At 37.0% G+C, this 25,496-nt stretch overlaps 3 protein-coding genes across 4 annotated transcripts; all 3 read right to left on the reverse strand.

Moving 5' to 3' along the window:
* Positions 1-238: 238 nt before the first annotated feature.
* Positions 239-2,687, reverse strand: sft2d2a (SFT2 domain containing 2a). The gene is made up of 8 exons (XM_079840379.1): positions 2,488-2,687; positions 2,225-2,314; positions 1,847-1,932; positions 1,683-1,764; positions 1,133-1,168; positions 971-1,029; positions 792-821; positions 239-577 (listed from the first exon to the last, which is right to left on the reverse strand). Exons 1-8 carry the CDS (start codon positions 2,548-2,550, stop codon positions 526-528), a joined length of 498 nt encoding a protein of 165 aa, XP_079696505.1. The 5' UTR covers positions 2,551-2,687; the 3' UTR covers positions 239-525.
* Positions 2,688-3,346: 659 nt separating this feature from the next.
* On the reverse strand, positions 3,347-13,200 carry tmem45a (transmembrane protein 45a). Its single transcript, XM_079840380.1, has 6 exons — positions 12,972-13,200; positions 10,525-10,726; positions 9,333-9,545; positions 6,084-6,268; positions 5,870-6,012; positions 3,347-4,382 (listed from the first exon to the last, which is right to left on the reverse strand). Exons 2-6 carry the CDS (start codon positions 10,718-10,720, stop codon positions 4,286-4,288), a joined length of 834 nt encoding a protein of 277 aa, XP_079696506.1. The 5' UTR covers positions 10,721-10,726; positions 12,972-13,200; the 3' UTR covers positions 3,347-4,285.
* Positions 13,201-13,795: 595 nt separating this feature from the next.
* lnp1 (leukemia NUP98 fusion partner 1) lies at positions 13,796-24,719 on the reverse strand. Of its 2 annotated transcripts, none has more exons than XM_079841610.1 (4): positions 24,116-24,719; positions 19,985-20,221; positions 16,083-16,181; positions 13,796-15,750 (listed from the first exon to the last, which is right to left on the reverse strand). In XM_079841610.1, the coding sequence occupies exons 1-4, from the start codon at positions 24,263-24,265 to the stop codon at positions 15,598-15,600; spliced, it is 639 nt and encodes a 212-aa protein (XP_079697736.1). In that variant the 5' UTR covers positions 24,266-24,719; the 3' UTR covers positions 13,796-15,597. The 2 variants fall into 2 exon arrangements, with proteins under 2 accessions (XP_079697736.1, XP_079697737.1); XM_079841611.1 differs by having other exon boundaries at positions 19,997-20,221; positions 24,116-24,602.
* Positions 24,720-25,496: the final 777 nt, after the last annotated feature.

A 25,496-nucleotide genomic window follows, 5' to 3' on the forward strand; every position in this document is an offset into this window, starting at 1 on the left:
GAAATGTAATTACGTATGGTCAATATTAAAGGCGACATTGTTAAAAAGAGGGAACAAATATTATGAAGTAAATATAAATTAAAAAAGTTTGCCTTCAAAACCAAACAAGGTCACATATGTGTATTGCAGACCTTGAATTCACAAATCCTGGCAGATAATATATACAGTTAGCATAAAACACAATTATACAATTGTAATATATATATATATATATACAATAAACAAAATCACAAAATTTAGCTGATAAAACTTTTCTTTATTTACAGGGTGTTATCATTAAACAATATTAAGACAAAGGTAGAGAAAAATAGAAAGTGCAACTTTCAAAAGCCAGCCCCAAAACATTTGCTTTTATAAATATACATTTTCAGGTATCTTACAATCTTTCCTAACTGTTTTACAACATAATTAATGGTATTAAAACTATAGCTTTGTCCCATTGTGCCATTCTGTCAATGATGTTTTGAGGATCAGAATACTTGAGTAGAAAGTCCCTGAGTGATGAAAGGCCAAACCTCAACCTCTTCATTTCACACACATGGTGCACAGCATGGAGAAAAACTTCAGGACGGCATCTCTGGTCAAGGCAAAGAGAATGTAAGGCCTTATAAAAGATGTCTAGACTCAATATTATAAAACATCCAAGTTAAAAAAAGGCTGTGCATGATTACGGCTGTCATATACCAGATTTACCTGCAAAATATTTAATTTATAACAGAATACAACAAAAAAACGGCACATTTGTAAATGTCAATCTGTTCATATCTAATGCTGTGCAATTCCAGACTAACCTTGCGAAAGGAATGTATGACAGGCTATACCTACAGAGAAGAAAAATTAAAATTGATTACATTTATTTCAGTACAATAATAAACACCGGGTGCTGAGCTACTGGTTTAAATAATGTACTTAAAATATTAAATGAAATTTTTAATCTAAAATGTTAGATTATGCATCAATGGAAACTTACCATGCAAATGCAAGGATTTGTAGAATGACAAACACCAAAGTGAGTGCAAAGATCTTCCACTGCGATATAGAGATTAGTGTTAATAAAAAGATTAAAAATAATACTGCACCATCTGATTCAGACTTAGTTTGAAATACGCAATAAGGATAGAATAGAACTCACCCAAAAAGCTGCACAGAGTGTGAGAACCAGACATGTCTATAGACCACAAAATGAAAAGTGGAACTCTTAATACCTGATCAAAAATACTGGATCTGTAATCAGAATCTGTATTCGCTGTAACTGGCAGACTTCTAAAGGTTGCACATAAACTAAAATTATATATATATTTGTTATTTAAAAAATTACTTCCAAAATGAGATGTATTTCCAAATGAAACAGGATATTTAATAAGAAAATAGAATGCGGCATGAAAATTATTTACATTATTACCACTATCCTCCCTATTGGTGACATCATCCAAAAAAGTAAGGAAAGTAAGTTTCAGAGGTGGAATAACTTTTTTTGTTAAAACTTACAAGGATAAACACATTTTAAATGTGCACAATTAAATGAACTGTTTCCAACACCAAAACATGTATAAAAAAAGATTTCGTCTTGACTTTAAACGTGTTTGTCTGCAAATTTAAAGACTCTTCTAACATGTCTGCTTTATTTTCACAAATACAATTTTCATTTTTAGTGTTATATGAGAAAAAAAGGAACAACTCACTATCATAACAACCGTAGCAAAGGCTCTGGTCTTGTCACACATGCGTTTCAGCTGTTTCATCGGTCCCATCAAAAACATGGTGCTGGGGGTGGGTTCAAATTAGACAGGCAAGTCATCAAAATATAATAATAAATAGTACATTTAAATACAGCTTGTCGACCCACCTTATTAAGGAGCATATGTTGCCAAATGTGTAAAACACAATGAAGAGAATCAATCCCATTTTGGGAATAAATAGACAACATACTCCCTGATGAAAGAAAGAAAAAAGCCAGTTATTAATATAGTACTTAATAGTCACAAAGTTAGACCAAATAATACAAGAAAGCAAAGTAGTTCATTTCCTAAACTTCTAACTCTAAAAATATTTGGATGCACATTACAATGGCATTTCATCTCATTCCAGAGAGAGCAGGTCAAACCGGTGACACAGCTCTGCTTCTAAACATATTCCTCCAACTCATCGCCTATCCCTTCTCAACAGTAAGGAAGTTACCTGTGTGATAACCAAAATACAATTTATTACATTTTAAGTCACTGACCAAGACACTGCACACTACTCCGATGACCATACAGACGAGGAATCCTTTCACGCGCGGCCCCCATCCCAGCGTGGACGCTTCATTCGCCGCCTTGAGTGAGCAGACAACTGTGATTTACATGTTTTTTTTCTTTCAAAATGTGATGTTGGAATGTCAATACGTTGAAAATCAACGTCATATTATTATGTTTATATTTTTGTTTAAATATCTTAATTAAAAATCCTAATTAAGATTTATAGGAGAACACAAAGACAGTGACTTACCTGCAGTATAGTCCTGTCATTGTTTCCATCATGACCACCCAGAACTGCTCGGAGTTTGTCCATTACTGTACATTCAATTCTCGGTATTAACTGAATCAATTCACTCTAAATCCCTGAGAATGTGTTGTTGTCTCATTGTCCAGCTGGCACTCGCCTCGACATCACTCGTGCTTACCTTTGCCTTCTGGGTTCCCTTCATTGAACATGATCGCATTTTGCTCAAGCACGCCACCTACTGGTGCTTCTCAAGTGCACTAAATTAGTATAGACAAATTTTGATCCATACTCTATACTATATATATATTTTCACTGTACTATAGACTATGGATCAAAATTTGTCAGTTGTTTTTCGTGTTACTGGACAACTTTTTAAGAGACAGTTTTTTTTGTTTCCATCCAAGCAGATTCTATCTATCTATCTATCTATCTATCTATCTATCTATCTATCTATCTATCTATCTATCTATCTATCTATCTATCTATCTATCTATCTATCTATCTATCTATCTATCTATCTATCTATCTATCTATCTCTATCTATCTATCTATCTATCTATCTATCTATCTATCTATCTATCTATCTATCTATCTATCTATCTATCTATCCATCCATCCATCCATCCATCCATCCATCCATCCATCCATCCATCCATCCATCCATCCATCCATCCATCCATCCATCCATCCATCCATCCATCCATCCATCCATCCATCCATCCATCCATCCATCCATCCATCCATCCATCCATCCATCCATCCATCCATCGTTAGTTGGGTCTTTGAACAATTCAGAAAAATAAATACCAGAACATGCCAAATAAATAGCAATTAATATAAATACAGTCACTGCACACTGTTATAGATTAATAAAGTATTTTATTGGAAAAATACTTGTTTTTAGAAAATGTATTTATCAAATTAAATTAATCAATAAATGCATGTGATAAGATACTCTAATTAAAAGATTTTCACATACAATGGCCAATCCTGATTTTTTTCCTTTTCTTTTCCAAAGAATACCGTGGCACAAACGAACACAACAGAATAACTGAGGAATTGTCAAGGCTGTCAAGAATTGTCAAGAAAACACAAAAGTGTCATCATTTGATGACTGAAAAGTGACTTACAAACCCTCAAATCCTAGGGGGCATTAAAATATAATAATTTCAGCATATACAGTAGATCATATAGTACCACTAAAAACAATATGATAAAAATATGATATTCTCTGTCCTTGAGTGACAACATATAAAATACTGACAAGGCACACAAAGAAATTTACACAGTATTGCGTCAAAGAGAAAATGATGTAATGACAACAAATAGTGTACATTATGAATGACCCAAGAATAATCAATACATCATATTTGATGGACTTTAATCCAAACTATAGAAAAGAATCAAGTTTTAACTAATTTCTCAGATGTTGGTCCTGAGGTGCATCAGAGAAATGAAGTGGAAGTGATATAGTCAAATAAAAAGGAATGACCACATAAGATAAGATTTTTTTCTAACTGTAGTGATCGTACTGGGAACATGAGCGAGAGATTTAACACTATGGCTCTTGTGATTTACTTAGAGTCACTTGTAGCAGTTTGATGAAAAAGATCTTCGGAGGCAAGACTGCCACTGTTTGTCATCACTCATCTGCTCTTCAGGAAATTAAGACAAAGCTAATATTTAGTGACAAAGCCTCTCTGTTACTATCCATCTCTCACTCTCTGTCTCCATATTTGTCTTTGGTCTGAGGCCCAAATGCATTTGGATGCAGGGTTGAACGAGTAAAGATGATAAACACTCATAACATCTCGTCTTCAGACTCTACTTCCTTCTCCCTTGGTTTCAAAAGCCCCATTTCCATGGGTGGCATCCTCCTCAGTCTGGAACGCACAGCACTGGAGGGAGAACAATGAAGGCAAATGAGAAGGAACTCAAATCTAACATATAGAAAGACATTTTCATAAAAAATATGATTTCATATGCAATGGGGTCAATACGTTTTTTTCTGTTTTTGTTTAATGCACACCAAGGCTGTATTTATTCGATCAAAAATACGGAAAAAAATGTAATATTGTGAAATATTAATACAATTTAAAATAACTGTTTTCTATTTTAATACATTTTTAAAAGTAATTCTTTCCTATGATGGCAAAGCTGAATTTTCAGCAGCCATTACTCTGGTCTTAAATGTCACATGATTCTTCAGAAATTATTCTAATATGCTGATTTGGTGCTCAAGAAACATTTCTTATCATTATCAGTGTTGAATAAGCAATTGTGCTGCCTAATATTGTTCTGGAAATGCATGTAATACATTTTTTTTTTTTTATCTTTGATGAATAGAAAAAAAAAAAACAGCATTTATTTTAAATAGAATCTTTTGTAACATGATACTGTAGATGTATTTATTGTAGATGTATTTTCACTTGATCAGTTTAAAGGGATAGTTCACCCAAAAATGAAAATTCTGTCATTACTCCCCCTCATGTCGTTACAAACCCGTAAGTACTTCGTTCATCTTCGGAATACATAAAAAGATTTCTCAGGCCCCTCCATAGACAGCAATTTAATTACCACTTTCAAGGCCCAGAAAGGTAGTAAAGACATCGAGTTCTTCGTCAGAACGTGTGCAAACGTGTTGTGCGAGGCCCAGGGGTATATTAACGGGGGTCTACTGTTGCTATAGTGACAAACAATTTGTTGTTTATGTGGATATTTAAGAAAAAAAAATTATATTCAGTTTAACAGCCTTAGGTTCAAGAAGTTAAACTGTAACTGAACTGCGCAGTGTGCACATTTTGACGCTTAAATTATGTTCTAAATTATGAATGGGTCAAAACGTGTTTGCTCGTCTGAATCCACTTGAATTACTTTGGACTGCTCTCTCACTGAATCATCTGAAGCAATTTCTCAGTCAGTAAAATAAACAGACAGTATATTGAAAGAACAACAAGCACTGTTTTTCAATTGTTTTCCTCTGTGAACATGCGCTAAATGGATGTCTGACAATTCCGTTCCTTTTTGCAGTTTTCAGATTTAAAAACATTAAAAACGTCTAGAGATAGAGTAGGCTTTACTCGTTCTGCGGCATTGATGCTCCGAAATGTGCATACCGGTAATAGTTAGGCTATATGGTTATTTAACTTTATAGTGTTAAATAAAAAACTGCTGTCTATGGAGAGGTCAGAGAGCTCTCGGATTTCATCAAAAATATCTTCATTTGTGTTACGAAGATGAACGAAGGTCTTACGGGTTTGAAACTAAATTAAAAAAAAATTTTTAAAGTACTGACCCTAATCTTCTGAATGGCATTTTATGTTCCTTTAGCTCTTTTTAGGTTTTTGTATTTCATGTTAGAATGGATAGGATATGTCATACTCACCATAGAACAGACCAGTACGCTACAGCTACAGTGAGCAATGCAAACGCGAGGTGCCAGCAGTAGCATAACGTGACAAACATAACATTGTCATGGTCTGTCTGATCCCATTTCACTTGACTGGGCGGGTACAACACAAAACCAATCTAGAAAATACAAGAAAAAGAGAGTTAAACAGTGTCGAGTCAAAATGATTTATGTATGCCCACACACTGACCTGCCAGAACCAGCTGCCCTGAAGTACAGTGAGAGTGGCTCTGAAAAGTTCTAGTAGAATATTCCCCCTGTGGAAAACCTCCAGAAGGCAGATGAAAGCTTGTCCAAAGATGGCATAGAGGAGAAGAGTGTGCACATGGACATCAAGCATGTCTCTACCATGGAGATGATAAAGGAACAGAAATCCTGCAAGAGGCAGTCATGTACTTTAAATATTAAATTTGAAATATTACAAAATTAGAAAATGAGGAACTTCAAGCGTAAAAAAGGGTGCTCAATTTAGGTAACAATTCACATATTATCCAACATTAAAAATGTTTTACATACAATTTTTTTCTCTTTTACATACACCGATCAGGCATAACATTATGACAATATTACAGTCGCTTTGGTACATTTCTCAGATCAGAATTGAAATTCTCAAAACTACCTGTTCAATTCTCACATCATTGTGTCACTTGTGCACATCAAAAAAGCAGTTTTTCATTTCTTTGAACAAGTTGCAAATGCTTTTGTACATCCATGCAAATGATTATGTACAATTTTCTGCTGTTTCCTACATTATCAGTTGCTTATGTCATGTTGATCAAAATGTATTATATTGGGTCTCTGTTGAATAGTCTCACCCCCCACAACATTTAGGCATTAGTTCATAGCACAAGTCTTTACATGCAAAATGGTTGAACAAGTTGTCGTAATATGTCAAGCATATTTCTATGCATTTCCGTTAGACGTTCATATTTCTACTTTTGTTTTTCTTTTTTTTCTTCTTTGTGCTATGCAGTGCTGTCTTTTTCTCTCTGTATCGCAATGACATGGTCTGTCAACAAATTACAGTACAAACAGTAAATGTGAATCTTGTCCAGTCTCTTACAATCAAACTCACACATACACTAAGGTGTAACCAACAATTTACAATAATTGTCATCAAAACTTTAGCCATAGTTTACATCAGAACATCCCTCTAGAGTACACTGTTATATTGACAACATGACTAAGCAATTTGACTGTCTTATCCGTACACAATGACACAAGGACTTGTCATTCTGATGGCACTGACATGTTCATTGACACAGATATTTACTTTTGAGAGATGAACTAAGGATTTTGAGCAAGAGACTGGCTTTTGCAGGTAATCCATGGTGTTTTGCTATTTGTACGAATTGTTTTGAGAAATGCACTTACTGTTTTGCAAATTTATGTCGAGGATGATTCGAGAAATGTACCAAAGCGACTGAGAAAAACTGTAAGTTGATCCCCCTTTTTCTGCTAAAACAGTCCTGACCCGTCAAGGCACGGACTCCACTAGACCCCTGAAGGTGTGCTGTGGTATCTGGCACCAAGATGTAAGCAGCAGATCCTTTAAGTCCTGTAAGTTGTGAGGTGGGGCCTCCATGGATCGGACTTGTTTGTTCAGCACATCCCACAGATGCTCGATTGGATCGAGATCTGGGGAATTTGGAGGCCAAGTCAACACCTCAAACTCGTTGTTGTGCTCCTCAAACCATTCCTGAACCATTTTTGCTTTGTGGCAGGGCGCATTATCCTGCTGAAAGAAGCCACAGCTACCAGGGAATACTGCTTCCATGAAAGGGTGTACATGGTTTGCAACAATGCTTAGGTAGGGTACGTGTCAAAGTAACATCCACATGGAAGGCAGGACCCAAGGTTTCCCAGCAGAACATTGCCCAAAGCATCACACTGTCTCCGTCGACTTGCCTTCTTCCTATAGTGCATCCTTGTGCATGTGTTCCCCAGGTAAGCGACACACATGCACCCAGACATCCACGTGATGTAAAAGAAAACGTGATTACAGTTTTTCTCAGTCGCTTTGGTACATTTCTCGAATCATCCTCGACATTTGCAAAACAGTAAGTGCATTTCTCAAAACAATTCGTACAAATAGCAAAACACCATGGATTACCTGCAAAAGCCAGTCTCTTGCTCAAAATCCTAAGTTCATCTCTCAAAAGTAAATATCTGTGTCAATGACCATGTCAGTGCCATCAGAATGACAAGTCCTTGTGTCATTGTGTACGGATAAGACAGTCAAATTGCTTAGTCATGTTGTCAATATAACAGTGTACTCTAGAGGGATGTTCTGATGTAAACTATGGCTAAAGTATTGATGACAATTATTGTAAATTGTTGGTTATACCTTAGTGTATGTGTGAGTTTGATTGTAAGAGACTGGACAAGATTCACATTTACGCTTTTACTGTTTGTACTGTAATTTGTTGACAGACCATGTCATTGCGATACAGAGAGAAAAAGACAGCACTGCATAGCACAAAGGAAAAAAAAACTGAAAAACAAAAGTAGAAATATGAGCGTCTAACGGAAATGTATAAAAATATGCTTGACATATTATGACAACTTGTTCAACCATTTTGCATGTAAAGACTTATGCTATGAACTAATGCCTAAATGTTGTGGGGGGTGAGACTATTCAACAGAGACCCAATATAATACATTTTGATCAACATGACATAAGCAACTGATAATGTAGGAAACAGCAGAAAATTGTACATAATCATTTGCATGGATGTACAAAAGCATTTGCAACTTGTTCAAAGAAATGAGAAACTGCTTTTTTGATGTGCACAAGTGACACAATGATGTGAGAATTGAACAGGTAGTTTTGAGAATTTGAATTCTGATCTGGGAAATGTACCAAAGCGATTGAGAAAAACTGTAATCAGACCAGGCCACCTTCTTCCATTGCTCTGGTCCAGTTCTGATGCTCACGTGCCCAGTGTTGGTGCTTTCGGCGGTGGACAGGGGTCAGCATGGGCACCCTGACTGGTCTGCGGCTATGCAGCCCCATACACAACAAACTGCGATGCACTGTGTATTCTGACACCTTTCTATCAGAACCAGCATTAACTTGATCGGACTACACAGGCTAGCCTTCGCTCCCCACGTGCATGAATGAGCCATAGCCGCCCATGACACTGTCACTGGTTCACCAATGTTCCTTCCTTGGACCACTTTTGATAGATTCTGACCACTGCAGAACACCTCACAAGAGCTGCAGTTGCTCTGACCCAGTCATATAGCCATCACAATTTGGCCCTCTTCAAACATTTTTCCTGCTTCTAACACATCAACTTTTAGGACAAAATGTTCACTTGCCGTGATGAAGATATAATCAGTGTTATTCACTTCACCGGTCATAATGTTATGCCTGATTGGTGTAGTATTTTTTGACCAATTTAGAAATCAATATGTGGGAAAATCAAGAACCTACCCTCATTAAAGAAAGCAAGACCCAGGAGCATACGGTCTAATGCCAATGGGGCGATGTCTGTGCTGTGGACAGTGAGAGATATGGCCCCGGCGATGGCAAAGAACAGGTACATGGTGGTGTGCTGCCAGTTCATCAGCTGTTCCCAGTGCTGAGTGGAAGAATCGTACAGTTGAAACTTGGGCCCACCTGCTAAAAGCTGCTCTGCTAACATACCTGTGTAAATGGCAAGAGAAAAAGAAATATAACAAGCAGCAATTATGGGGCCAAGCACCACAGAGACAGAATAAAGAGCCAGAAATCAAGGCAGCGGGTTCTGACCAACTGCTAAAATGAGGAAAGACATTTGGAGATGGTTTTAAGCTAAATGGTTAAAAGCCCATACATACAATCACAACCATTAGGTGGCACGGTGCCAAAACTGTACAGGTACCCTCAGGTCGTGGTTCTCATAACACACACTAAGTTTGGTCAGAATACGCTAAAGCATTGCAGAGATAGTCTCACGTCCATTTTGGCATGCTCTTCATCAAATTCGCTTGCATGTTCCTCAAGAACAGTTTGATGAATCAACTGTTTTTTTGTTGCCGTGGGCTCACTGACTTAAAATAAGTTAAAATAAGACAAAACAAGCATTAAAATATATTTCTTATTTCAATTGACCCCCTCAACAACTGTATATTGTCTTTGAAGAATCAGGGTTCCCACTGCTTCAAAAACCTGAATGTGGAAGCATAATAAAAATGTACAGAAAAGTGTGATATATATAGACAAAATATTAATGTAAATTAATAACTCCATGGGAAGTTGTATACATTTTATGAGTATACAATTCTCTAGTTAAGCCAAACTGTAAAATATTTGACTGGCTAGAAATTGAGTAGAAAATATATTTTTAAATCTGTATCCTTATCCTTATACATGTACAACTGGAACAGTCATGGAGCCTTTGAATATAGTTGTTGACAATAGGGGACCTTAGAGTCAAAAAGGTTGAGAATCACTTGTTTGACTGTAAAACCTTTGATTTAGCAGCAATTTCTTTTACACCATTCAGTCCTATATAGTAAAAAATGGTTTTTGAATCCAAATGTATTTCTTTGCTGAACCTAATGTGCTTTAAAGACAACCTTTATTTGTCTACATCTATAATGAAACTTCATATTATATTGATGAAGGCATGGCAGCAACTCACCAATAATAGAAAATGATAAAATGACAGCTCCTTCTATGATTTCTATGCGGCGTTGGGTAGCTCGAGATGCAAGTCTGCCCGCACCAGCACTTTTGTTCCTGCGGGTGGCGTACAAAAACGTCTGCTTTGCGGCCCACCACAGACCAGTGATCAGGAAGAAACTTCCAGGCAATGCATGGCCTTTAAAACTTCCCATGATTTCCTGAAAATCAGAATAACAATTGTATTTATTAATAATAAATAAATAAAAACTACAAAACCAAAATACCTCATAATAGTAATTCTGCTTCATAGTATCTCAAAATCTTCAGTGATTAAAGCAAAACGAAAAGACTATGTTTGTTTACTGGATTTGTTTAGTAGATTATGTTATATAGATATATATATATAGACAAAATGAGAGACTTCATATTGATATACCCATCTTTTCCTCCAAGATCTGCATTTTTACAGGTGTGAAAACTGTTTCTAATTACGAAACAAAAATATATTGCAGTATATTGGAAAATATCATGTAATACATTAGGCAATATATTCCCATATATGGGATTTAATATTTATATTTTCCAATATATTGCAATATATTGAAAGCGGCAATCATTTGTATATTTTGCAACATACTGCAATATATTACATATATTCTATATATGTACCATCAATATATTAACAATATATTATAATATATTTCAAGTAATATATTGGTAAATATATTTTCCTTTCATAAGAGTTTGTTACTCCAGGGTGGCATATAGCATGCCATCCTGAACAAACAATTCCACACAAAGATATATACTCAGCAAAGATTTATATTAAACAACAATGTGAGGATAGATAAAAAGAAAAAAAGTCCAAACCATAACAAATCAGAAAGTCTACACTGTTAATCTTGGAAGTTTAAAACGGTAACACTTTACAATAAGATTTCATTACTTAACATTGGTTAATCACTTCAGTTAACATGAACTAAGAATAAACAATACTTCTACAGCATTCATTAATTAATGTTTATTTTAACATTTACTAATACCATATTAAAATCAAATGTTGTATTTGTTAACATAAGTTAATGCACTAAAAGGAACAAACAATGAACGACAGTATTTTTATTAACTAACATTAACCAAGATTAATAAATACAGTAACAAATGTATTGCGCAGCGTTAGTTCATGTTATTTCTTGTTACCAAACAAGTCCTTATAAGTGTTACCTTTAAACCTACAAAAAAGCAGACTCCTGTCTTAAACATTCACCATGAAGGCTAAATGGCATGTTGATTTATAGGCCTAATTGACGGAACTTTAATTTTGCATTTAGCATTTAACTTTAAAGATCAATAAAATCAAGTATTCTTGTTCTAAAGTAATCAAATCAACACATAAGGAAATTATAAAAATGGCATGTTCCTCCTTTTCTCTTGAAGAGGATGATTTCGGATGGAGTATTATTTAATCAACAGGCTGATCAGCACTTGGCCTCAATTTCATTCAGGTCCCATGACAAACAAAAGGAAGGTGGTCATTACTGCCAAAATCAGATGTGTGAGTGTCTAAGTGTGTCCTTGAGACCAAGACCTTTTATTTAAACGTCTCCTTACAATTGCTTTCAGAAAACATGAAAAGGACGCTATAGGCAGAGGCAGCAAGACTCATAATGATCAAATGGGGGAAGAAAGAACAAAAATCAAAGTGATGGTAATAATGAGAGTTTGAGACAAAATCTTATTACTCAGATTTAATCCATTTGCCATTTCTGTCATGGCTTATTTCAACCGAATGTCTCAAATGTTGTCCTTAAAATTAAATTTCTGTCATCATTTTCTCACCCTCATGTCGTTCCAAACCAATTCTTCTTTTGCGTGTGAAGAGAGAAAGTAATACGGAAATGAGGGTGAAATTGTATTTATTATGCACTATATGACAATGAAAATCAAGGCAATGAGTAGCATCTCTGCAGCTTTGATCTAAACACACTGCTCTTCAGGATGCTCTGCTGTTACCATAGAGACAAACCGAAGCTTTGAGAGTCTCTCCAGTGAAGAGGCCCGATCCTTTGAAGTGTTTATGACAACAGAAGGACGACATTATTTGGAATTGGAAAAACAGTCTTTTTTTCCGAACCAAAAGAAAAGAGAACTCGCAGTGCACTTTTAGGCTACACAGACACACACACACAAACAAACAAAAAAATGTAAAAATATGATATACTGCAGGTTTCACGAAAAGATGCAAAAATAAATAGGCAAATTTAAAATCGTTTAAAACCTTACATGAACAACGATTTATTACACCGTAATGACTGTAACAATTTTTTGTGTAAAAAAAAAGGCTTTTTAAAGACAGATAAGGAGAAAAGGCGTTCTGGGTCCGTTATTTCATTAAGAAAAAGTGGAAATAATAACTTCATTCGGGCACAGTAAGTGTCTGAAATATGATTTAAGAGTTCTTACCTTATCGATTGACCAAATAACGTTAATTGGGATATTCTTGAGAAAAATAAGAAGGAACCTCAGAGTCGATGTTTTTCTCGAGTGTCTGCATTTGATGCTGTAACAGTTCACAAAAAATGTTGAAACATCCTCACACGGTTCCTTTTAGTCCCTCTTGACCATCATCACTTTTTTTTCCCACCAGGAATTCACGTATAAACTTGTTCGTCCACTTTTCCAGCTGTTTCGCAACCAGATTTGTGGGGTTTTCAGAGCGTCTTCATAAGGGAACCTCCCATTCCATCAACGATTCGTCCGTGCAGCCACTAGACGTCATTGTTTTCGAATGTGATTGGTTAGTTCACCTGTCAATCAACAGTTGGTCTCTTTTCCACGTGTGCATTTCTTTTCTTCTCTGACCGAAGCAGTCTGAAGTCTGGACTGAAGCTAGACTTCACTACAATAAACAGAAATTTCAGTCCAGTGGTTTGAGAAATTAAAAGTAGTGTAGTTTTGCTATGCGTTACGTATTTTGAAAACCTTGACAAATTATTGATAGACAGACCACAATTCAGTCATGTTCTCGCTATAAACAATTTGCAAGAAAAGATAAATACGCCTTTTAACGTTTTAGCTACTAATGCTTTGGTAAAAGTTGAATAGGCATAATATTTTGCTGCCATACAGTTTTATAAGTACACTATTCACAGAGTTTTGTAGGGTTTTCACTGTTATTGTTTCACTGTTATCAGTGTACAATTGGGCGGGACACGAGGGCAGGGTTTGGGGACGTGCACAAAGACACGGTCCCTCAAGGGTCTGGCACGGAGAGAAGAACACCATCTCACTGTATATTCATTATTTATTTCACAGTTTATAACGTGGCACTCACTTACATTTATAGAAATGGCATTTAAACTAAATAACATACTGGTACTAAATCGATAAAATCTGTTCTGTAAAAACAAGTATCCTAATGGCACATATGCAACAATAATGTCAAAATAACAGCACTATATAAAAACTTTGCAACAATGTAGTTAGGCTCATTTCTTAATCTGTTAATATTTAATTAAAGGTATGGTTTCAGTACAAACAACATTTCTACAACTTTGAAACTTATATTTTCTTTTCTGATCATCAGAAAAATCACAATAGCCTATATTGGACAGAGTCTAAAATTCTCTGCCTTTGAATTTGGCATGTACGTTAATGGGTAATGCAGATATGCATTTTGAGCAATACATAAGTGAAGAGATGGACAAAGAGAAAACAAAAAAGCTCTGGTCATACATTTAACATGCACAGTTTTAACCTAGCCAAACATTCTGTCCTCATGACAGCACAGAGGAAAATAAGCAAGAAAGACGGAAAAGGAGGGTAAGGAATGAATGGCTCTTGAGATGCACATCCAAAACTCTTAGGCCTATCTCAAGTAACAGACCATATAATCACATAGTATTGCTACACACTCGCCTATACTTAAGTCTTAAACCCATGCCTCCACCCAGAGATGATGGTCTTGTTTTGTTTTTATTAACACATAAACATGTGCCCAGGGTCACAGGAAGCAAACAGACACGGAAAGTGATGAAATATGGACATTGTCAGGAAAACTGGACATGAGCAGAGGACTCAGGCATGGTCACATGAACTCGACAGGTGGTATACATGACTGTCTCTGTTAAAGCCATTTCTCAATGCACTGTAAGAGAGGAAAGCCAAATAATGGAAGGTCATTCAAACTAGGGTGTGGCATATAAAAATGGAAAACTATTGGAACATGTTTCTATACTAAAAATACTGAAACAATTATTGCTTTTAAAGAACCGCAAGAGTTTACTGAATATAAGTTTACATGATCTATATGCATAAATGATTGGGAAATTCCTTCTCTAGAATGGGGGGGGGGGGGGGGTCTGTATATCTTAACCCATAAAATGTTATATCACTGTATTTTACAACAGCCGTAACAGAGGCATGATGGCACCTGCATTACAACTGCATGCATGAAAAAACGATCTGTTGACCTTTGAGGGGCAAAACCGTGGCCCACCATTGATTTCCATTATAGTGGCGTATAGCCACCAGCTTATTTCCACTTTCCAGCATGCGCATTTGCTACTGTATTTTCACAACTGCAACTCCTGACATATGACCTGCAAATTCAGGAAAACATATTTACAGTTTCAACATCCATAATTCATCCAGTCTAGTGGCAAAATAACCCTAATCATTTTATATTCACAGTTTGGTTTTCTAATCCAAAATAGCTGTATATTAACTCTGAAACACAAAATTTGACTGAAAGTTAACTATTACACATAACCATATTACGGTTCATATCATTCTTACCAAAGACATTTTTAATGGTAATTTATAAAATGTAAATGACTTGGAATGGGAAAATAAAAATAAAATAAAAATGCTGGTATCTAATTCTTTGCTGATTTAAAAAAGGGGGGAAAGACAACATTTCCTGCAAACAAGAAATCACCATGTTCATTTTTTTAAAAGCAAAAGTAGTGTGGAAATACACACAAACTTAAATAGATTTTTCAAATTAATGTAATTTTGATAATACACTGAGTGAGTACTGTTCAGTTGAACTACTATTGGTACACATGGAATATTCCACTGGAAACAATCAACGCTGTCTACGCAAAGAGAGTTGACGACGGGGAACGCAATATTCCTCTTGTCCAGGGCAGAACGGTGTCTCCTTCCCTCGTTCACATGCAGGTGCTGAACTCCCACTACGTGGACGTGCACGGTGCTCTGGCCATTTTGCCTGCACAATCTATAATCAGAGACGGAATATTCAATGTCACACCTGGCACAAGAGCAGCAAATAACCAGACTAAGTACTGCATGTATGCCAGGAGGGGGAAAAAAAATATATTGAAATTGGTGTCCGGCGTAAACCTCTATTCATTAAACCACTGCCTCAATTAAAATGGGGCGTCTGGACTCTGGACTCCATACACTAATAAGGTTACACTTTGAACCCCATCTGTATGATGAAGAGGAGGGAACACATGCAAAATAATGATCAAGCGTTATGAGTTAAAGGGACGGATTTGGCACTGTTAACAAGCAACAGAGGAGAGAATTGATGCAGGAAGTGTTTACCTCTTTATGAAAATGATGGCTGCAGTTAAGCTCTTGGATGCCACCCCTTCCATTCCGAAGTTCTTCATGGCAAATAAGACATATGCTATCTGCATCGCCCTACAAATAAAGCAGAGAATAAAAATATAATTATTATAGGGCATTGCATTGATGCACTTTGTCTAACAGTCTATAACTGTACTGTATATTGCAGTATGTACTAACACTACCGTTCAAAAGTGTTGGTAAGATTTTTCTCTTATGCTCACCTAGGTTGCATTTTTTGATCAAAAACACAGTAAAACGTGTTATATTGTGAAATATTGTTACAATCTAAAATTATTTTGTGTACATTTTAAAATGTAATTTATTGCTTTGATGGCAAAGCTGAGTTTTCAACAGGCATTACTCTAGTCATCAGTGTCACATGTTCCTACAGAGATCCTTATAATATGCTGATTTGCTCAAGAAACATTTCTTCTTATGTTGAAAACAGTTTTGCTGCTTAATTAGTTTTTTTGTGCTTTCTTTTTCAGGATTCTTTGATGAATAGAAAGTTCAAAAGAACAGCAGTTATTTGAGATAAAACATTTTTGTAAGACTTTAAATGTGTGTCTATCACTTTTGATGAATTGAATGCAATTTCAAAAATCAAATAAATAAATCTTACTGACCCCCAACTTTTGAACAGTAGAGTTGAGTATGTTGGCTATACGGCATACAATAAAGTTGTTCACTTTTCCATCATGAAAAAAGCACCGCAAAGATTAGTCAGGTGATGTAGGACTGTGCGCGACTTTCCAGTTCCCGCTGGATTTTGTACTCCAGATATATAAACTTAATAAAACCTGAACCTCGTTGTAGGTCCATCAGTTGTATTTTTTTAAAAACTTCTTTGTTGATTCGAATACCTTTTTAAATGGTGGTTGAAATAAAATGCTGCATGGAGTCGACCAATAAAAATGCTGCGTGAACTCAACCAATCAGCCTGTTCAATGCCCAAGTCCCACCACTGAAAATTCCTGAACTTTGAAAAAGTACTACCTCACGAGGGGAAATATTTACCCGGAACTTCATTTAGACACTGGTTCCTGCAGTCGAAACACATAGACCCCTTTTCCACCAAGGCAGTTGGAATGCTGGTTTAGAGCCAGAGCCTAGTTTCAAATCGGTTCTTTGTCTTTCGACACCCAATGAAAGCACCAGCTCTGAACCAGGAAAAGTGATTCTTAAAGGGTAACTTCAGTGATTTAGCATTAAGCTTTGTATCAGTAGAAACCCCGTAGTATATTTGAATTATGATACTTTATGATATCCCCCTGAGACGAGAGAATTATGCATTTTATTTCTGGAAAAAAAATCCTCCGATGACGCAAATATCGTCATTTTGCGTCATCGGAGGATTTTTTGGCCAGAAGCTAAAAACTACAGCCAGTAGAAGGAGCTGTACCGCATTTTAAACCCGCCCACAGGGGAGAGATCTCACTCTCAGAATGTAAATGCGCTTGGCTCGGCCTCAGGGATTCATAACGGAGCAGTGCGGAGCAAAGTGAGTGTTTCAACTTTTCAATGAATTCCTATGAAAGTTTAACTTCCATATGCGATCAGAAAACGCGCCAGACTGGACACGCGCTGAGAAGGACACGCGCTGAGCCGTGCTGAACGTTACCTCAGCTCTGCTCAGCTCTTACTTCCCTCTCGTGCTCCTGTTGCGTTTGTCCTGTGACTTTCGTTCGGCTCACTCACACTTTATTGAAAAGACACGTTCAGTTTTTAATTGTAGTGTTTATTCTCTAACTGAACAAAATTATTGTATTATTATGAAGATCAAAACGACGCTGGGGGCGGTGTAGGGAGTGGCCTAGTAGGGCAGCGAAGCAAGTGCATTCTGGGAGTTGTTGTCTTTCATCCACATGAGACAAAAATACATTTTCTGTCTTTTCTCAGTCTATAAGGCACCAAATTCAAAAATAATGTCACATTTCTACTACATAAACGACACAGTTTAAATACACATTCATCTTCCCAGCGCTGAAGTGCCCCAAAACATAGCTGGTCTAGAAAGAACCGCTTGCATCAGGGGCTGTGGGCTGGGTTACCGTGCCCAACAAGACGAACACAAACTTGTGACCGCCATATTTGAAATAGCAGCTAATCGATCTAAAAGCTGCTCAATTGTAATCTCCGTCTATACAAACTACGGCGAGCTGCACGAATGCTTTGGATTTACAGTGTTTTGATGCCGATGTAGGTTTGCAAAGTCATGTGCATCAATAGTAACGCAACATTCGCCATTGTTGATGGAAGGCTTGTTCGAGATGCATCGCGCTGCGCAGACCGATCGCCATATGACATCAAAGTACAGCGAGAGCATATGACACATTGAGATTTTGAATCACTCTTGCGGTACTTTGATGTCATACGCTGATCAGTCTGCGTAGCACTGATGCATCTCGAAGCCTGGTGTGTTTGTGTTTCCCGCTGCCTCGCTAGCGTTGCCGAGAAGGATGAGACGTATACAGTGACGCAAGACTTGGCTCTGTGGTGGCTCTCTAGCCCGTGGAAAGGCAAACCGGTTCTTAGAAGGCTCGTCAGTCAAACCAACTCCAAGTGGAAAAGGGGTAACGTACCACCCCAAAGTCCCTAGTTACTGGGGAAAGTTCCTGCGGTGGAAACGCAGCTTATGGGTGCTTTCCAGATGGAAGGCTGTATCCTAGTGAGGCATTGTCCTAGTCCCATCCTTTGGAGGCTCATAGGCAAGAGTCCACCTTAGGATTAAACCATAGAATGTTACACTGATGCATCCTTCAAAATGAGACGAATGAAGGATGCGATCCAAGGATCTTTCAAACTGAGATGTCCTTTGACAGAGCTTGATGATGTGGCAGCCGACATATGCAGCCATCAGAGGACGAAGCCTTCTAATTGAGAAGCACCCTTCAACTCTGCATAGCCTCATCATGGAACATGCTGATGACGTGTGATGTCCATAGAAGCAGGGAGTGTGGAGGTATGGAAATACATAGGTTGACGGGGAGGTAAGACATCCTATCAAGTGGTGCAGGATTTTCCCCATAAACAAGCTGTGTGTTAATGATACTTATACATTTTGTCCATCATGATAATTATTACGGATTAACACAACTTGTATGAATTTTGAAGCCTAAATGCAGTCGCCAGAAGTGAAAAGCTAAAGGCTATAAACGGACAACACCACGGTTGCTCAACTTCAACATCACCACGACTAAGCTTCCGACAACTCTTTCCATTTTTATTTCAAAATATTTTCCAAGAACGTTAGAATAGTTTATAAGGGTACAATTATGAGGATAATTGAGGCTGTAAAAGCAGACTGTTCGGCGTGATGACGTTAATCTCCCTGACTGCCTCTGTCATCCCATTTAGCCTTGTTAGCAACCGCCTTTTTCAAGACACGTAATAGCTTCAAAAAAATCACGAGTGGGGTAGTACTGATGTATTTTATGTTGTAAAATAAAACGTGAAAGTGTCTTGAGCTTGTGTTCACCACAGACCTTGTGTTCTCCACAGGAGTACGGAACCAAGTGTTAAAATGCGAACTAATTTCCATGTTTTGGGTTACAAAGTAATGTCATACCTGCACCACTCTATTGCATTTGGACCAAATGCAATGATTGGACGAAAAAAAATGTTTGTCCTTCCAGAGAAAATATATGCACATGTTTTTAATATTTAGACCACCTATTATTGATTGCCATCAGGATGTTAAGAGAGTTTCAACCAGTATAACATAAAGTGTTTCTGAAAAGAAAAAAATAATCATATCAGCCTTTGTGGTTTGGACCTTGTTTTGGGGGGTATGACATTTTCAAATTTTTAAGTATGACAGTTGCAGAACCTTTTTGGTCCATTGTATGTGACGTGTAATCTGGCCTCTCACCCACCAGTGATATCACCTTCTGGTTGTGGAAACGTAGCCTCTTCTCCAAACACTCGGAGAGCTCTGGAATGGTGGGGATGTGACATTCAGGTCCCCCCATTTTGGTTCTGCTGTTTTCGTCTGAAGACACACGCCGGGCACGAGGGTGAGAGTGCACCTCCTTCTCCTCACGGCTCTTTGAGTGGACATGGGCAGGGGTCATAGCATGGAGATGGTTCACCTTCATAGCTTCCAGCTGAGACTTTTAGTACAGAAAACAAGACAGAGAGATAGGGAGAAAGACCATGACATAGAAAGTGATAAGCTACATATTCAATAATCAGAATATTTTAAAGCAAAAGGAAATTATTTCATGAATGATTATTGTTTGTTTGCACATTTTGAAGTAGGGCATATTTGATATTGAGCTGAATAACATCATTGAGTAAGCAGTCATAATTTCCTATTGCAAATGAATGATGAAGTTAGTATTAAGGCTCAATATAAACACCCGTATAAGACACTTAATCATTTTGCAGATAATTGCAGTAAATAGACATAATAGTCTGTAAGCTCTGCCATTACAAGGGTCAAATATAGGCTAATTATTCTTGAGAAGCTCATAATGACTTGTGTAAGCATTTCACTTGAAGTCAAGCTAATCATAGTAGCTTTATTAACTTGCCTATTAACGTGTTTACTGCCATTCACTACTGTCTCTACTCTCTTAGGCTAAATAACATGTACACTGTTTACAGATAGCTATGTTATTTTCTCCAACACAAACTGAGCATGTATGCATTGCCAAAACTAATTTCCTGACCTATACAGTTCAAATATAGATGAACACAAATAATGAAAAACCAATTTAACATGTCACCATGACACTATGGAAATTTAAAGTCAATAATTCACATAAAAAAACAACAGATAAACGTGCCGGCTCGTCATGAGGAGGTGTAGCCAGGCGATGATTTTAAAATGTTCAAAAATGTAACATATTTGACCCAGAACTTTTCTCTGAATGGATATATGTACCACATATAATTTCTAGGAGGACTCTGGAGCAAAATTACTCTTTACAATATTCAAATAATTCAGTATATGTTTACCATTCTGTGCATATGAAAACATGCAAAGCCACCTCAGGAGACTTTTGGAATAGCACTCTGTGGCCTTTTTATATTGATCACATTCAGATCTGAGCATATAAATAATGTGATCATTTTAGCAACAACAGTGACATGTAAAGATAGTAAAAAAGCTAAACTTACACAAGTTGTATTATTTTAAAGAAAAAGCTGTTCTCTAGTAGTATATTCTAAATGTAATCAATTATGTATACATATACACCGATCAGGCATAACATTATGACCACTGACAGGTAAAGTTAATTGATTATCTCTTCATCACGGCACCTGTTAGTGGGTGATATATATATTAGACAGCAAGTGAACATTTTGTCTTTAAAAATTAAAGTTGATAAGGGCCAAATTGTGATGGCTAGATGACTGGGTCAGAGCATCTCCAAAACTGCAGCTCTTGTGGGGTGTTCCCGGTCTGCAGTGGTCAGTATCTATCAAAAGTGGTCCAAGGAAGGAATAGTGGTGAACCGGTGACAGGGTCATGGGCGGCCAAGGCTCATTGATGCACATAGGGAGCGAAGGCTGACCCATGTGGTCCGATCAAACAGACGAGCTACTGTAGCTCAAATTGCTCAAGAAGTTAATGCTGGTTCTGATAGAAAGGTGTCAGCATACACAGTGCATCACAGTTTGTTGTGTATGGGGCTGCATAGCCACAGACCAGTCAGGGTGCCCATGCTGACCCCTGTCCACCGTCGAAAGCACCAACAGCACCTTCCATGTGAATGCTACTTTGACACGTACCACCTACCTAACCATTGTTGCAGACCATGTACACCCTTTCATGAAAACGGCATTCCCTGCATGATCCTTTCAGCAGGATAATGCGCCCGGCCACAAAGCAAAATGGTTCAGGAATGGTTTGAGGAGCATAGCAATGAGTTTGAGGTGTTGACTTGGCCTCAAAATTCCCCAGATCTCAATCCAGTCGAGCATCTGTGGGATGTGCTGAACAAACAAGTTCGATCAATGGAGGCCCCACCTCTCAACTTACAGGACTTAAAGGATCTGCTGCTAACATCTTGGTGCCAGATACCACAGCACACCTTAAGGGGTCAGGTGGAGTCTGTGCCTCGACGGGTCAGGGCTGTTTTGGCAGCACAAGGGGGACCAACACAATAGTCATAATGTTATGCCCGATTGGTGTAATTTATAAATGTATAAATACATATTATTCTAAATGTAATCAATTAGTAAACAATTTGAAGAAGGTTAACATATATACATTTTGCATGCACATGGGCTGAAACCATTACATTTAAATTCACAATTTATCCAGATGTAAATCAAAAGTAATGTCTTGGTTTGGTCGGACATTATAAAAGTTAGCTGATAACCTTTGCTGGAATAAGTGAAATGTATGAAACTGAATACTGAACCTTTATAAAACATTTATTGTACTGTTTATGTAAATTGTGATATTTAAATGTAATGCATGCAGTTAGGAAAGCATGAAGGATATTCAACTTAAATAATCAGTTCTGGTTTAAATGGCTCACCAACAAATACATTTATAGAATACTTGGCTGTCTGTTTTTATTTTAAATTAGCAGTAATCCATTTTAATCCAGGCAACCATCACACATTTTGTTTTCTTCTCTCCCATATTTTTGCTATAAACAGTCCTGCTGTACATTGTTTACACAAGGGGGCTGTGAGGCGTGAGAAAGAGCGTGTGATGCACTGATTTGTGGGGGAAGAGAACGAATTTCTGCTGGGTCACCACCTCTAATCAGAGCATACTTTCCTGTTTTCGCAGAGGCTCTCTTCCAAAACACATTATACAATATTTTGCCCAGCTTTATTTTCAAGATCAACTGAGTCTGCATGTCAATTTGCCAATGGATTCGTTTGCTCCCAGAAGCAACAAAGACACCAGTGCTCAAAGTGTTGAATGCATTTATAATAATTCTAAATGTATAATTCTAAACAATATAATTTTAAAATTATTTAAATAAATATTAAAATATTAAAATATTTAATATATACAAATATTTAAATATTTTTTTAATATAATGAATTATAAATAATATTAAATGTGTGTGTTACATTTGTATTATTGTATACTATACATTTATAATTATAAAATATATATAGTTTATGATTTATTATATTATATAACTTTTATATTACTTTTAGCTGTACAAAACAGCTGCTTGATACAGCAAATTAGTATTTTTCATCATATTCTAATGTATTGTCATAATTACAAACACACTGGCTTGTAGTGCAAGTTTTCACAATGTACTTTGTCATTATAAAAAAAAATATTGATTGTAGTGCAGTTTGTCCTACACTCTAAAAAAAAAAAGGTTCTATATTGCACCAAAAATGGTTCTTGGCTCGTAATCATAGGGGAACCTTTTTTAGTGCTATATAGCACCAATTTTGGTGCTTCAGTGGTTCTTCAGCGGTTCTTCAGAGGTTCTTCAGAGGTTCTTCAGCGGTTCTTCAGAGGTTCTTCAGAGGTTCTTCAGAGGTTCTTCACCGGTTCTTTGACTAAGGTGCTATATAGCACCTCTGAAGAACCGCTGAAGAACCACTGAAGCACCAAAATTGGTGCTATATAGCACTAAAAAAGGTTCCCCTATGATTACGAGCCTTTTTTTTTAGAGTGTATGATGTCCAATTGATTTGTCCAATATATTTGAAAAAAAAGTTCTCAACATTCAAGAGTAAGTAAAACTCTTGAACAAAAAATTGCAAGTAAGAAATAAGTACCTAATTTATGCATTGCAAAATAAGGTGGGTATTATAATTATAAAATTAAGTTAAATTAAATACAACAATATTTCTGCCAAGAGATATAGTTCATTATCCTAACATTTGGCTCATTTTGACAATGACTTTGAACATGTCAAATCAGAGTTTAAAGTTGAAACTACCATTTTATACCAGGGAACTCTTAATACAATCTGGGTTTTGTTTAGTAACATACATTCATATGTTGCATTTCTGATCATTCCCATTCCCCTAACATCATTCCACATGTGTGATCATCACTACCTTACCATACAGGGCAAAGAGGCACGGCGGTCAGTTTTGTAGCGGGAGGTCCTCCTTAAGCTCCTCTTCCTTTCTTTGGCGTGCTCCTCCCCGTGCCCCCAGTAACTGCTCATCCACTTGGTGAAGTTCCCATCATCGTCCTCCTCATTGTCCATAAGAATAGCGGGAAGCAGCCGAAGAGACAGCTTGGGAGCTGGTGTGTGGAGCTCTCCGTGAGGCTCCTGTCTCCTGGAAAGAAAAAGCGGAGCAGGGTGCAGCCGGCGTTAGATGATCCAGCTGGGTCAGACGGGGCTGATGTTGAGCTTCTCAGGAACTCTTTCGTTGAAGGCAGGGCGAGGTCCAGACTCCAGACTGTGGACGATATAGGCTGGGCTTGGCTTTGTGGTAGGATGAAATTGGATTCCTCCAGTTAGGTGCTCACAAGGTGTGGGTGTAACTGCAAGCCGACCCAAAAATATGCATGCACAGCTTTTTGTCGAAGTCTTTAAATACAAGTCTTTGGATCCTCTGTAATCTATTTAACATGAGAGAGGGAGGGGACTGTAGTATAAGGGCAGGAGAGGGGGCGAGCTAGTTAGACAGAAACAGAGAAAGAGAGAGAGAGAGGATGGTGTTTTGTGGGTTGGTGCTCTGCTTTTAATCTTTCCATTACAGAGCGATGGGCCTGAGGGTGGGAGTTAGTCACACACACTCTGTGCAACTCCAATTCTCCCATACTTTCCCCTCACTGGGCACATCAAACCTGTCAATAATTATGGACTGCAGCAGGCGAGAACCAGCATGTGTTATGAGAGTGGGTGTGATCATGTATTTATACTTCAGTACTGTCTGGCAATGAGTATAAAGTAAGATTACCAATCGATACTTTGTTCTGATTATGACAAATGCTTTTCGCTTTGTATAACCATTAGGGAAGAAATGTGGGTTGTATTGCAGCAATTTAATCAACAAACCAAAAGAAGATATGGTAACACTTCTATACTGTATATAAAGTAAATAATAAAGTAATATATTAAAATATAAGAATAATTGTAAATAAAAGTTAAATATTTTATAGTATTTTGCAGTATTGTTTCTTATGAAAATGGTTTATTGTTTTAATGCATTATACTTTCGTAGCATTATATAAGCTAAATGTATTAGTTATATAAGCTAAAAGTGTGCTTACAATTATTCATGATATCAATGCATTATAAGGTGCGTCATGGCATAATTAATACATTAAAAAACACTTTTATAATGCAATGTCCAAATGAACTATTTTAATAATACAACCAAATCCTAAATATGTTATGAATCATAACCGATTATGTCTGTCTACTACAGCAAGTTCAAAAAGCACAGCGTTCAGACAAATTATTCTCGCATTATAAATGTTGCAGCTGC

Source organism: Gobio gobio, assembly GCF_949357685.1.
Source record: "Gobio gobio genome assembly, chromosome: 17".
In the NCBI taxonomy this organism is placed as follows: Eukaryota; Metazoa; Chordata; class Actinopteri; order Cypriniformes; family Gobionidae; genus Gobio; species Gobio gobio.